Source organism: Cherax quadricarinatus, chromosome 6 (genome assembly GCF_038502225.1).
Source record: "Cherax quadricarinatus isolate ZL_2023a chromosome 6, ASM3850222v1, whole genome shotgun sequence".
Taxonomy (NCBI): domain Eukaryota; kingdom Metazoa; phylum Arthropoda; class Malacostraca; order Decapoda; family Parastacidae; genus Cherax; species Cherax quadricarinatus.
In genome coordinates this window covers 30,937,902-30,954,076 of record NC_091297.1, presented here as the reverse complement: position 1 = coordinate 30,954,076, position 16,175 = coordinate 30,937,902, and the positions used below count along the sequence as shown (strand labels likewise).

Genomic DNA, 16,175 nt, shown 5'->3' with positions numbered 1-16,175 from the left:
TTGTCTCAGGGTGAATCAGCGTCGTTGGCACTTCAGCTGGCAAAAATCAATCTTGAGCAAACTAGGGAACAGAGAGCATTCGCAAGGGAAGAATTTGATAGGGAAAGAGAAAGGAGGCAGTTTTCGCATTCTGTAAACGATTTCAGTTTACAAAAAGCAGTACAGCTTGTTCCCCGCTTCAATGAGGCCGAACCAGAGCAATTTTTCGAAAGCTTCGAAAATCAGGCTCGAGCCTTGAGGTGGCCGGAACAGCACTGGGCAGCGTTGGTTCATACAGCATTATTGGGTAAGGCACAGGAATTTACGTCGGTATTAACTGACGCTGAATTCTCTGATTATCAAGTAGTGAAGACCACAGTGTTGGGAGCATATACATGTATCCCAGCTAAATATCGTAAGACCTTCAAATTGAACAGGCGGCAGCTTGGTCAATCCCTGGTGGACTTTGTGAGACAGCAAACCAAAGCTTTTACCAGCTGGTATAAAGCGAGTGGTGTCTCTAACTTTGAGGAGCTGGTGCAGCTTATTCTGATTGATAACCTGCTGGAGTCTGTGGGACCAGAGGTTCGTGTCTTTCTGCAGGATCGTGACTTAACCACTGCATTGGAGGCGGCCAGGTTGGCTGATACCTTCGAAACGAACCGCTCCTTGTCCGAGCGGTCCCGTCTCTCTTTTCAACAGTCTGGCGTGAGCAGAGATCGACAACATTGGAGAATGAAGTGCCAGCCGGAGGGAGAGCGTCTACGACATCCAACCAAGTCACCTGGTGAGCCACGCTTCTCAACATATGGTCCCCCTGCGGAGAGGCAAACTACTTATGGAGCATCTCGACAACAATATCCAGAGAGGCACCAGCCAGAACGACACCACTTGCAACGTCATCAGGGAGTAAAGGGCAAGCCTGTCGTCTGCTTCAGGTGTAATAAAGTAGGTCATATCAGTTCCAACTGCCCCCAAAAACCTCAACCCATCGGGAAAATCTCTAATATCCCTAGTAACATGTCCCCTAGAGAAGTAGAAAAAGGTATGGCCCCTTATTATTGCGAAAGTCTTATTTCCCTTCAGGAAAACTCAGAACCAACTAAAGTAAATACCTTTAGAGATACTGGAGCATATTGCTCACTTGTCAGAGAAGGAATATTACCCCTTTCAGAGAATACTTCCTTGAATTCCTCAGTTTTATTGGAAGCTTACGGAGGAGCTATATATTCAGTTCCTTTGCATAAAATTTATGTACAGTGCAAATATTACACTGGGTACTTGACTGTAGGTATCTCAAAAGGATTTCCCATGAAAAATGCCATGTTATTACTGGGTAATAACATTACTACTGTTACTTCGTGTCCTGAACCTATAATGATTAATGCTTCTCCAGTGTTGGCCATAACTCGGGCAACATCCCAAGGGTTGTCTGGGGAGAATGTTGACCTATCCTTGGACGACTCCGATCTCGGAATAGCCACGTTGTTTTATGAGACACACCGGCCGGAGTCTCGTAAATCAAGTGAACAGACCCCGATCAAGCCTTCCTATTCCCAGGTTGCAGGATTGCCAGATGTCTCTGTTTCCATGCCCGAGGGACTGTCCTTCCGGGAGGAACAACGTAAGGACCCTTCGTTAAAATTCACTTTTGAGGCAGCCATGGGTAAATCCTCTTTGGGTCATCCAGTCAAGTATGAAGTTAAAAATGATTATTTGGTATGCACTGAGACTGGTAAGGAGATAGAGGGCCGGCAATTATACGACAGGTTAGTGGTTCCAACCAAGTATAGACCTCAGATATTAAATATAGCTCATAATACGTCATCAGGAGGTCACTTAGGAATTACAAAAACCTTGTATAGAATCACAAAAGAATTTTATTGGCCAACATTAAAGAAAGATGTGAAGAATCATATTAGGTGTTGCCGAGAATGTCAGCAAGTTGGAAAACCTGGACATTCTATTAAACCTGCACCTCTCCAACCCATACCTGCTGATGGAGAACCTTTTGCAGATTTAATTATAGATTGTGTAGGTCCACTACCTAAGTCAAAGTCTGGAAATCAGTATTTATTTACAATTATGGATAAAGTAACCAGATATCCTGAAGCGATCCCAATGCGTAGTATCAATACTAAAGCTATTCTCAAAGCTTTAACAAAATTCATTTCTTGTTTTGGCATTCCTAAAACTATACAAAGTGATCAAGGTACTAACTTCACTGCCAAAGCATTTAGGGAAGTATTAACTAGGTTAGGGATAATTCACAACTTATCCACTGCCTATCACCCTCAGTCCCAAGGCGCCTTGGAAAGATTCCACCAAACATTAAAAACAATGATGAGAAGTTTTTGCATGCACTTTCCGACAGATTGGGATGAATCTCTACCGTTGTTGCTATTCTCAGTACGAGAGACGGTGCAAGAGTCTACAGGGTATAGTCCGTTTGAGCTGATCTTTGGGCACAATGTACGAGGTCCTCTTCGGGTGCTCAAAGAAGGATGGATGGGAGAAGACGTAAGCTCAGCACTCTACAACCCGTCTTCAAGGTTGCAGGTGGCACGTGAGTTAGCCACGGCTAACCTAAAGATAGCTCAAAGTAAGATGAAACAGAGGTATGACAAAAGTGCACAATTCCGCTCCTTCCATCCAGGAGACAAGGTGTTGGTGCAGGAACCTATACCTGGCCACACCTTGAAAGCTAGATTTACGGGACCTATGCAGATAGTAAGTAGATTATCTGATTTAAATTATGTGGTAGCTCCCATTGATAAGACCTCAAAAACAAAAACTTACCACATAAATCAAATCAAGGCCTTTCATACACCAGATAAAGTCCCAGTAATGACTCTGTCCTCTACCTCTGAGGACGACTCTGACTCTTTGCACTCTATCTCTGAAATTAATACTAAACTTTCAAATTCTGTCCTCCTCAAGGATCCTAGCCCGTTAATGGATGGATTATCTGAAATACAAGCAACCAATTTAACTGAGCTTCTACAGTCATATCCTAATATTTTTTCGGATGTGCCGAAAAAATGTACGTTAGGTTACCATGATGTAGATGTGGGAAAATCTAAACCAATTAAACTCTCCCCCTACAGAGCTAATCCTGAAAAGCAAAGGCTACTTCAGCAGGAAGTAGACTTCTTGTTAGAACATGGTTTAGTGGAGGAGTCATCTAGTCCATGGGCTTCACCGTGCATCCTAGTAAAGAAGGCTGATGGAGGGTTTCGTATGTGCACAGACTACCGTAAAGTGAACGAGGTCACAATTACAGATGCTTACCCTCTTCCTCGTCTGGATGACGTAATTGACTTTGTGGGTAAGGCTACTTTTGTGTCCAAATTAGATCTCCTTAAAGGTTACTATCAGGTACCTTTGACAGATAAGGCGAAGGAAATCTCTGCCTTCGTAATTCCAGGAGGTCATTATCAGTATACAGTTACCCCCTTCGGAATGAAAAATTCCCCCTCTTCATTCCAGAAACTCATCCATCAGGCTATTAAAGGACTTGAAGGCACGGCAGCATACCTAGATGATATTGTTGTGGTGTCTGATACTTGGGATCAACACCTACTTAGACTTAAAGCTCTGTTTGAGACCTTTAAGAATTCCCAATTAACAGTTAATTTATCTAAATCTTCCTTTGGCCAGGCCACTATCACTTTTCTAGGCCATGAAGTAGGTAGTGGTAATGTTGCACCTAAACTTGCTAAAGTTCTTTCGATTAAAGATTATCCAGTTCCTCATGATAGGAAATCTCTTCAACGTTTCCTAGGCATGATAGGATTTTACAGAAGATTCTGTAAGAATTTCTCAGATATTGTAGCCCCTCTTACCTCTCTTACCAGTCATAAAGTTCCCTTTAATTGGACGTCAGATTGTAACACTGCTTTTAATAAAGCAAAAAGATTATTGTGCTCTGCACCCATTCTCCTGTCTCCAGACTTCTCCAAACCTTTTTCATTACAGGTTGATGCTTGTGAGTCTGGGGTTGGGGCGGTACTATTACAAATCGGGAACAAGGAGTTGCAGCCTGTAGCATACTTTTCAGCTAAGTTCCAGCCACATCAGAGAGCTTACTCTACCATTGAAAAAGAAGCCCTCGCGCTGGTAATGGCTTTGGAGCATTTCGATGTTTATGTGGGCCAGACATCGCAGGTGGTCACAGTCTACAGTGATCACAACCCGTTAGTCTATCTCCAAGCCATGAAGAATCACAACACAAGGCTTATGCGTTGGACGCTCAGGCTGCAGCCCTATAACTTCAAAATTCGTTACATTGCCGGCAAAGAAAATGTGTTGGCAGACTCTTTGTCAAGAGTCTAGTTTAATATTTTATTTAGGTTAGGATGTATTTGTGGTAACCCCCCTTTCAAGCTCTTTTTTTTATCCCCTGATGTGGGGGTTTTTTTTAGTGAGGGGATACGGGCTACCGTCCGCTTGTATCTTGGACCTATGTTGGCTTATCTGACTGCTGTCTCACTCTGAGTTTAGGGTTTGGCTTTCAGGCACTAGGAAAGCTGAGCTCTATCTAAGAGTTGGATGGTGGAGAGGATAGGCGGTCCCATTATTTTGTGCCATGGCGGCACGGTTACCACTGGGAGGTGGCAGCCTAATCCTGAGCCTTCTCGGGGGTGGGGGTGTGGCATGCAAAGAGTACGTAACCTTTATTCGGCGCATGGACACACCCTCATTTACAGGCTATCTCCCCCAACCAGCGAACCAGGTTGCTAAGAGTTGATGATGGGGCCCCATCGTTCAACTAGTGACCAGGTTCTAGCCAATAAGAAGGTGGGATTGACAATCGCAGAGGTTATGTGGATACCGCTCTCCTGTCTGCCCTTGTCATTCCCACTCTAGAGCTGGTTGAAGCACGGTCTGCTATCTTGTGGCTTCTATTTCTGCCTTGCTTACCGTGGAGTGCACTATATTTATCACTGTACATAGTGTACATATTGCTGTTATAATTGGTGAAGGATAATATAAGTCTAAACTTTTTCTACTGTGTTTATTTGCTCCCATTACACCTGGGATAACAGGCCATTTGAAATCCTAGGTTGTAATAACCACCAACACCACCACTACAACCACCACTGTCACTACCACCACTACCACTACCATCACCACTACCACTACCACTACCACAACCACCACCACTACCACTACCATAACCACTACCACTACCACCACACCCACCACTACCACCACCACTGTCACTACCACCACTACCACTACCACCACTACCACTACCATCACCACTACTACTACCACCACTACCAATACCACTACCACCACTACCACTACCACCACCACTACCACCACCACCACTACCACTACAATCACTACTACCACCACTACTACCACTACCACCACTACTACCACTACCACCACTACTACCACTATCACCACTACTACCATCACCACTACCATCACCACTACCATTACCACCACCACTACTACCACTACCACCACTACTACCACTACCACCACTACTACCACTACCACTACTACCACCACCACCATTACCACCACCACCATCACCACTACCACTACCATCACCACTACCACTACCGCCACTACTACCACTACCACCACTACTACCACTACCACCACTACCACTACCACCACCACTATCACTACCATCACCACTACCACTACCATCACCACTAACACTGGCACCACTACTACCACTACCACGACTACTACCACTACCACCACTATCACCACCCCCACTACCACTACCACCACTACTACCACTACCACCACTACTACCACTACCACCACCACAACCATCACCACCACTATCACTACCATCACCACTACCACTACCACCACTACTACCACTACCACCACTACTACCACTACCACCACTACTACCACTATCACCACTACTACCATCACCACTACCATCACCACTACCATTACCACCACCACTACTACCACTACCACCACTACTACCACTACCACTACTACCACCACCACCATTACCACCACCACCACCACCACCACTACCACTACCATCACCACTACCACTGCCACCACTACTACCACTACCACCACTACTACCACTACCACGACTACTACCACTACCACCACTACCACCACCACCACCACTACCACTACCACCACTACTACCACTACCACCACTACTACCACTACCACCACTACTACCACTACCACCACTGCCACTACCACCACCACTACCATCACCACCACTACCACTACCATCACCACTACCACTACCACCACTACTACCACTACCACCACTACTACCATCACCACTACCATCACCACTACCATTACCACCACCACCACCACTACTACCACTACCACTACCACTACCATCACCACTACCACTACCATTACCACCACCACTACTACCACTACCACCACTACTACCACTATCACCACTACTACCATCACCACTACCATCACCACTACCATTACCACCACCACTACTACCACTACAACCACTACCACTACTACCACCACCACTACCACCACCACTGTCACTACCACCACTGCCACTACCATCACCACTACCACTACCACCACTACTACCACTACCACCACTACTACCACTATCACCACTACTACCACCACCCCTACCACCACCACTACCACTACTACCACTACCACCACTACTACCACTACCACTACTACCACCACCCCTACCACCACCACTACCACCACCACCACCACTGTCACTACCACCACTACCACTACCATCACCACTACCACTACCACCACTACTACCACTACCACCACCACTACCACCACCACCACTACCACTACCATAACCACTACCACTACCACCACTACTACCACTACCACCACTACTATCACTACCACCATTACTACCACTATCACCACTACTACCATCACCACTACCATTACCACCACCACTACTACCACCACTACCACTACAACCACTGCCACTACCACCTCCACCACCACTACCATCACAACCACTACCACTACCACCACCACTACCATCACCACCACCACTACTATCACCACCACCACCCACTACTACCACCACTACTTCTACCACCACTACCACTACCACCACTACCATCACCACCACCACTACTACCACCACCACCACCCACTACTACCACCACTACTTCTACCACAACTACCACTACCACCACTACCATCACCACGACCACCACTACCACCACCACCACCACTTGTATCACAATCACCATCACCACCACCACTTGCACTACCACAATCACCACAACTAGCACCACCACCACTTGTGTCTTCGATTCAATCAGGTAACATTTCATGTATTTTATATATGAGTAAACTTTATAAACTTAATGTATCTACTGTAATTTTCCCTCTTGGTTATATATCTGTGCTTTAGATTTTTCATTTCTCTTTCCATAAAAATGGAATAAACTGGGTTCGAGACTTTGAGGCGTTTCATTACCCTTCACAAGGCCAGATTAAGTAGGAACTGACAAGACTCTTTGCAATATCTGCATGGACTCGGTGATGCAAAGTCTCCATACAAAGGTTATTAAATATCGGCAGTCTTTTACACTTCTGTCAACAATATACCAGAAAAGGTGAACATATACTGGAAGTGAGCAGAACCGAGGGACGAATGCAGGACACATTCAGGATTGCCCAAGTCCTCATTGACACAGCTTTTATAGATGTTATTTGCAGCCTGGATCAGACTCAGTCCAGAGCTCCCAGCTGATTTGTTGACGTAGCCAGCAAGAACACCACTGACTTCTCTCTCTCATCCTCTTTTCCAGCCATAACATTACAACCTCCTTGTATGTGACCGCCGTGTTGAATACCAACTCAAACAGAGGGTCTACGTGCACATCAAAATTCCATGGAGGATCCTCCAATGTTTGTGAAGCCAATGGAGGTTCCATTGGAACCTCAGTAGGCCTCACAACCTCCAGGTTTTAAAAATATTCAGCAGGCATTTTCCCCCATAACACTGGATGGGAGACTTTCGTGTAGAAGTAGATCCTTGTTTGGAGCACTGTGGGTCCTGGAGTGAGACGACACCTCTGTGTGGATCGTTGAACTGGGCTGGTGACTTTGGTGTAGACACTTGGTGGGGTTAAAAAAAAAAAAGGTAGGGGGGGGGGCATATCTTCCATGTGTGTGTGTGTGTGTCCTGGTCGGGAGAGGCGGGTGGGAGGGATGAATACTTTTCTTTCAGTTTGCTGACGTGAGGCTACACGACCTTGTTATAGTGCTGGTGGACCTGGCTGGCGCAAACTACCTCCTCATCAGCGCCTCTGCTCTTCCCGCTATCAGACTTAATCGCTTAATTCCGGCGAAAACTTTCCAAAAAGGCGAATCCTCGGGCGAGTCATTCTTCCTCCCTGTGCGAGTCATTCTCCCTTTCCCTCTTCCCCCCCGGACGAATCATTCTGCCTGCTAGACTAGTCATTTTACCTCCTGAACGAGTCATTCTGCCTGCTGGACAAGTCATTCTGCCTGCTGGACGAGTCATTATGCCTGCTGGACGAGTCATTCTGCCTCTCGGATGAGTAATTCTATTTCCTGGACAAGTCATTCTATCTGAACGAGTCATTCTACCACCTGGACGAATCATTCTACCTCCTGGACGAGTCATTATACCTACTGGACGAGTTATTCTGCCTCCTGGATGAGTCATTGTGCTTCCTGGACGAGTCATTCTTACTTCTAGATGAGCCATTCTACTTCCTGGATGAGTCATTTTATGTCCTGGACGAGTCATCATACCTGCTTGACTAGTCATTCTGCCTCATGGATGAATCATTCTGCTTCTTAGACGAGTCATACTGCTTCCTGAACGAGCCATTCTGCCTCCTGGATGAATCTTTCTACCTTCTGGAAGAGCCATTCGACCTCCTAGATGAGTCATTCTACCTCCCAGAGGAGCCATTTTACCTCCTGGACGAGTCATTCCACCTCCCAGAGGAGTCATTCTGCCTCCTGGACGAATCACTCTACCTACTGGACGATACATTCTCCCTCCTAGCCTAGTCATTCTTCCTGCTAGACGAGTCATTCTGCTTCCTGGAAGTGGCATTCTACCTCCTGAATGAGTAATTCCACCTGCTGGACGAGTCATTCTTCCGCCCAGAGTAGTCATTCTGCCTCCCGTACGAGTAATTCTACTTTCTGGACAAGTCATTCTATCTGAACGAGTCATTCTACCTCCTGGACGAGTCATTATACCTGATTGACGAGTCATTCTACCTCCTGAACGAGTTATTCTACCTCCTGGACGAGTCATTCTACCTCCTGAGCGAGTCAGTCTACCTCCTGGACGAGTCATTCTACCTCCTGGACAAGTCATTCTACCTCCTGGACGAGTCATTCTCCCCCTCCCCCCGGCCGAGTCATTCTCACCCCTGGACGATCACAAGCATTACGAAGGGGGAATGAAAAAAAAATATCCTAGAGGAGGTATTAATTTTCGCGTCCGCCAGGCCTGACAGCCTCATCCGCGCGGGCCTTAACGCGAATAATTTTGATAATTTTGATAATTTTGCGCTTCCCGGCGCCATAAACTCTGGCGGAAAGTTTGGTAATTAGCTCAGTTGCCTGAATATGATTAGCCAGGATTTTGCAGACTTGCTCTGCTGTGTACACTCAGGTAATGCCATTGTCTCGGCGGGGGGCCTCTGCTAATTGCATTTCTACTTTATCAGATTACCAGATTTTCAGATTCCCGGATTTACATAATTTTGAATCCTTGACTGTTGGCGGGAAAATGAATGAAAGACAGTTTGTGTGACGGTGAGTGAGAGGTACAGTGTGTGACGGTGAGTGAGAGGTACAGTGTGTGACGGTGAGTGAGAGGTACAGTGTGTGACGGTGAGTGGGAGGTACAGTGTGTGACGGTGAGTGGGAGGTACAGTGTGTGACGGTGAGTGGGAGGTACAGTGTGTGACGGTGAGTGAGAGGTATAGTGTGTGACGGTGAGTGGGAGGTACAGTGTGTGACGGTGAGTGAGAGGTACAGTGTGTGACGGTGAGTGAGAGGTACAGTGTGTGACGGTGAGTGGGAGGTACAGTGTGTGTGACGGTGAGTGAGAGGTACAGTGTGTGACGGTGAGAGGTACAGTGTGTGACGGTGAGAGGTACAGTGTGTGACGGTGAGTGAGAGGTACAGTATGTGACGGTGAGTGAGAGGTACAGTGTGTGACGGTGAGTGAGAGGTACAGTGTGACGGTGAGTGGGAGGTACAGTGTGTGACGGTGAGTGGGAGGTACAGTGTGTGACGGTGAGTGAAAGGTACAGTGTGACGGTGAGTGGGAGGTACCGTGTGTGACGGTGAGTGAGAGGTACAGTGTGTGACGGTGAGTGAGAGGTACAGTGTGTGAAGGAGAGAGGTACAGTGTGTGAAGGAGAGAGGTACAGTGTGTGAAGGAGAGATGTACAGTGTGTGAAGGAGAGAGGTACAGTGTGTGAAGGAGAGAGGTACAGTGTGTGAAGGAGAGAGGTACAGTGTGTGACGGTGAGTGGGAGGTACAGTGTGTGACGGTGAGTGAGAGGTACAGTGTGTGACGGTGAGTGAGAGGTACAGTGTATGACGGTGAGTGGGAGGTACAGTGTGTGACGGTGAGTGAGAGGTACAGTGTGTGACGGTGAGTGAGAGGTACAGTGTGTGACGGTGAGTGGGAGGTACAGTGTGTGACGGTGAGCGGGAGGTACAATGTGTGACGGTGAGTGAGAGGTACAGTGTGTGACGGTGAGTGAGAGGCACAGTGTGTGACGGTGAGTGAGAGGTACAGTGTGTGACGGTGAGTGAGAGGCACAGTGTGTGACGGTGAGTGGGAGGTACAGTGTGTGACGGTGAGTGAGAAGTACAGTGTGTGACGGTGAGTGGGAGGTACAGTGTGTGACGGTGAGTGAGAGGTACAGTGTGTGACGGTGAGTGAGAGGTACAATGTGTGACGGTGAGTGAGAGGTACAGTGTGTGACGGTGAGTGAGAGGTACAGTGTGTGACGGTGAGTGAGAGGTACAATGTGTGACGGTGAGTGAGAGGTGCAGTGTTTGTGTGTGCCAAAGAAATACTTCCTAACATCCCTGTGATTCACCTGTACATTCAACTTCCAGCTATACCCTCGTCTTCCTGTGTCCCATCTCTTGAACACACTCAACCTGTCCACTCTCTCAAGTCGTCTCAATATTTTGAACGTTATCCTATCGCCGCTAGTCCTTCTTTCCTCTAAGGTCATCAGGTTTAGTTCCCTTAACATCTTCTCAAAGCTTATATACCCCTTAGCTCTGGGACTAGTCTCGTTGCAAACCTCTGTACTTTCTCCAGCCTCATGACATGTTTGATCAGGTATGAGTTCCATTGTGGTACTCCATTATGTGTCTGACATATACAGTATATAGTGTCGCTAATAACTCCTTGCTGAGGTTCCTGCAAGCTGTCTTCCTTTTTTGATACGCTAGAATTTGCTTGAGAGTGTCATCCACTGAGGACACTGCAAATCTCCAAGCAGATATGAACCAAGATTTCCGATGGGCCACATAAAACAATTTGAAGTTCAATGACGACAAACTTGAGTTACTTTGCTAAGGAAAGCTTGAGGAAATAAAAGCTAGACAGGAGTATAAAACAAATTCTAACCACACAATATAAAAGAAAACTAATATGAAGAACCTGGGGGTGATAATGTTAGAGGATCACACTTTCAAAGATCACAGCAGTGTCACTATCACATCTGCTAGAAAAAATAATGGATGGATAATATGAACCTTCAAAACAAGAGATGCCAAGCTAATGATGATCCTCTGTTAGTCACTTGTTCTGTCTAGGCTGGAATACTACAGGCGAAATTGCAGATCTGGAGAATATACAGAGAACCTTCACTGCACGTCTAAGTACAGACAGCACTTCAGTTACACGGACCGTTTTAAGTGTCTTGGTTCCCTGACACTTATTGTGTTATCTCTTAGTATACTCACGACATCTCAGCTTTTCACTGGGAGGATGTGCACCGCCTGCCGTGTCTTGATTTCGTAGGGACTAGTCCTTCTAGGATTTTCCAGATGTAAATTATGATGCACCTTTCTTGCCTGCATTCCAGGGAGTCTTGATCTGTACTCCCTGGAATGCAGGTAAGAAAGATGCATCATAATTTACATCTGGAAAATCCTAGAAGGACTTGTCCCTACGAAATCAAGACACGGCAGGCGGTGCACATCCTCCCAGTGAAAAGCAGAGATGTCGTGAGTATACTAAGAGATAACACAACAAGTGTCAGGGGTCCAAGACTTTTCAATTGCCTCCCAGTTTACATAAGGGAAATTACCAACAGATCTCTGGCTCTCTTCAGGAGGGAATTGGACAGATACCTACAGTCAGTATCAGCCCAGCCGGGCTGTGGTTCATTCCTGAATTGCGTGCAGCCGGCAGAAACAGCCTAGCTGATAAAGCCTTGATCCACTACGAGGCTTGGTCGTGGATTGAGTCGAGGGGCTGTTGACCCCCTGGGACACCCACCCTCCAGGTTGATTCCTTGTAGGCTGATTTTAGACATGCCAGACATACATTGCTGCAGCAGTTATTTGGCTGATGTGCGCCTCAGACGACATCCTCGGAACAATACATATCACGAGGTCCTTTCCCTTGAGTGAGGTTTGCAGCCTGTACTCCATCTCCGGTCTTTTTTGTGATGGTTGGCAAGATGAACAATGTGTACGTTACGGTGTGAAAGAACAATGTATGTGTCGCTAAGAGGAACGATGTTCATGTGACAATGGGCAAGAGGAGTAGTGAGTATATTACGTTGTTTAAGTTCAACAATGAGTGTGTGACGGAGTGGAAGAGGAACAATGATTGTGTGACGGAGTGGAAGAGGAACAATGAGTGTGTGACGGAGTGGAAGAGGAACAATGAGTGTGTGACGGAGTGGAAGAGGAACAATGATTGTGTGACGGAGTGGAAGAGGAACAATGAGTGTGTGACGGAGTGGAAGAGGAACAATGATTGTGTGACGGAGTGGAAGAGGAACAGTGATTGTGTGACGGAGTGGAAGAGGAACAATGAGTGTGTGACGGAGTGGAAGAGGAACAATGATTGTGTGACGGAGTGGAAGAGGAACAATGAGTGTCTGACGGAGTGGAAGAGGAACAATGAGTGTGTGACGGAGTGGAAGAGGAACAATGAGTGTGTGACGGAGTGGAAGAGGAACAATGAGTGTGTGACGGAGTGGAAGAGGAACAATGAGTGTGTGACGGAGTGGAAGAGGAACAATGAGTGTGTGACGGAGTGGAAGAGGAACAATGAGTGTGTGACGGAGTGGAAGAGGAACAATGAATGTGTGACGGAGTGGAAGAGGAACAATGAGTGTGTGATGGAGTGGAAGAGGAACAATGAGTGTGTGACGGAGTGGAAGAGGAACAATGAGTGTGTGACGGAGTGGAAGAGGAACAATGAGTGTGTGACGGAGTGGAAGAGGAACAATGAATGTGTGACGGAGTGGAAGAGGAACAATGAGTGTGTGACGGAGTGGAAGAGGAACAATGAGTGTGTGACGGAGTGGAAGAGGAACAATGAGTGTGTGACGGAGTGGTAGAGGAACAATGATTGTGTGACGGAGTAAATTTTCACTGCTCGTAACAATTCAGTCATAAGTTATTAAAAACACCTAAATTCTCGTAAATTATAAATTCTGAAAAGGAGCGAGAAAGATGCCTCACAATTTTCACATGTAAAATAACACAGAAAAACTTTCCAAAACAGCAGTGAATGGGAGGCATGGGAGACAGTGGGAGGCATGGGGGACAGTGGGAGGCATGGGAGACAGTGGGAGGCATGGGAGACAGTGGGAGGCATGGGAGACAGTGGGAGGCATGGGAGACAGTGGGAGGCATGGGAGACAGTGGGAGGCATGGGAGACAGTGGGAGGCATGGGGGACAGTGGGAGGCATGGGAGACAGTGGGAGGCATGGGAGACAGTGGGAGGCATGGGAGACAGTGGGAGGCATGGGGGACAGTGGGAGGCATGGGAGACAGTGGGAGGCATGGGAGACTGTAGGAGGCATGGGAGACAGTGGGAGGCATGGCAGACAGTTGGAGGCATGGCAGACAGTTGGAGGCATGGGAGAGAGTGGGAGGCATGGCAGAGAGTGGGAGGCATGGGAGGCATGGGAGACAGTGGGAGGCATTGGAGACAGTGGGAGGCATGGCAGACAGTGGGAGGCATGGCAGACAGTGGGAGGCATGGCAGACAGTGGGAGGCATGGCAGACAGTGGGAGGCATGGGAGACAGTGGGAGGCATGGGAGACAGTGGGAGGCATGACAGATAGTGGGAGGCATGGGAGACAGTGGGAGGCATGGCAGACAGTGGGAGGCATGGCAGACAGTGGGAGGCATGGCAGACAGTGGGAGGCATGGCAGACAGTGGGAGGCATGGCAGACAGTGGGAGGCATGGCAGACAGTGGGAGGCATGGCAGACAGTGGGAGGCATGGGAGACAGTGGGAGGCATGGCAGACAGTGGGAGGCATGGGAGATAGTGGGAGGCATGGCAGACAGTGGGAGGCATGGGAGACAGTGGGAGGCATGGGAGACAGTGGGAGGCATGGGAGACAGTGGGAGGCATGGGAGACAGTGGGAGGCATGGGAGACAGTGGGAGGCATGGGAGACAGTGGGAGGCATGGGAGACAGTGGGAGGCATGGGAGACAGTGGGAGGCATGGGAGACAGTGGGAGGCATGGGAGACAGTGGGAGGCATGGGAGACAGTGGGAGGCATGGGGGACAGTGGGAGGCATGGGAGACAGTGGGAGGCATGGGAGACTGTAGGAGGCATGGGAGACAGTGGGAGGCATGGGAGACAGTTGGAGGCATGGCAGACAGTTGGAGGCATGGGAGAGAGTGGGAGGCATGGCAGAGAGTGGGAGGCATGGGAGGCATGGGAGACAGTGGGAGGCATTGGAGACAGTGGGAGGCATGGCAGACAGTGGGAGGCATGGCAGACAGTGGGAGGCATGGCAGACAGTGGGAGGCATGGCAGACAGTGGGAGGCATGGGAGACAGTGGGAGGCATGGGAGACAGTGGGAGGCATGACAGATAGTGGGAGGCATGGGAGACAGTGGGAGGCATGGCAGACAGTGGGAGGCATGGCAGACAGTGGGAGGCATGGCAGACAGTGGGAGGCATGGCAGACAGTGGGAGGCATGGCAGACAGTGGGAGGCATGGCAGACAGTGGGAGGCATGGCAGACAGTGGGAGGCATGGCAGACAGTGGGAGGCATGGCAGACAGTGGGAGGCATGGGAGATAGTGGGAGGCATGGCAGACAGTGGGAGGCATGGCAGACAGTGGGAGGCATGGCAGACAGTGGGAGGCATGGGAGATAGTGGGAGGCATGGGGGACAGTGGGAGGCATGGGAGACAGTGGGAGGCATGGGAGACAGTGGGAGGTATGGCAGACAGTGGGAGGCATGGCAAACAGTGGGAGGCATGGGAGATAGTGGGAGGCATGGCAGACAGTGCGAGGCATGGCAGACAGTGGGAGGCATGGGAGACAGTGGGAGGAATGGCAGATAGTGGGAGGCATGGGAGACAGTGGAAGCCATGGGAGACAGTGGGAGGCATGGGAGACAGTGGGAGGCATGGGAGACAGTGGGAGGCATGGCAGATAATGGGAGGCATGGGATACAGTGGGAGACATGGCAGATAGTGGGAGGCATGGTAGACAGTGGGAGGCATGGCAGATAGTGGGAGGCATGGCAGATAGTGGGAGGCATGGCAGATAGTGGGAGGCATGGTAGACAGTGGGAGGCATGGGAGACAGTGGGAGGCATGGCAGATAATGGGAGGCATGGGATACAGTGGGAGACATGGCAGATAGTGGGAGGCATGGTAGACAGTGGGAGGCATGGCAGATAGTGGGAGGCATGGCAGATAGTGGGAGGCATGGCAGATAGTGGGAGGCATGGTAGACAGTGGGAGGCATGGCAGACAGTGAGAGGCATGACAGACAGTTGGAGGCATGGCAGATAGTGGAAGGTATGGCAGATAGTGGGAGGCATGACAGATAGTGGGAGGCACGGCAGATAGTGGGAGGCATGGCAGATAGTAGGAGGCATGACAGATAGTGCCTCCCACTGCCTGCCATGGCTCCCACTGTGTGCCATACCTCCCACCGTCTCCTAAGCCTCCCACTGTCTCCCATACTTCCCACTCAC

The 16,175-nt window shown here is 48.8% G+C and overlaps 1 protein-coding gene across 1 annotated transcript in view; it reads right to left on the bottom strand.

Annotated features, from left to right (window-relative positions):
* Nucleotides 1–16,175, bottom strand: part of LOC128694286 (short stature homeobox protein 2-like) — a 175,350-nt gene that overhangs the window by 5,778 nt on the left and 153,397 nt on the right. The window contains exon 5 of the mRNA XM_070105356.1: nt 8,884–9,033. Within this exon, the coding sequence (XP_069961457.1) occupies nt 8,884–9,033 (150 nt within the window). The remainder of the gene's footprint in view (nt 1–8,883; nt 9,034–16,175) is intronic.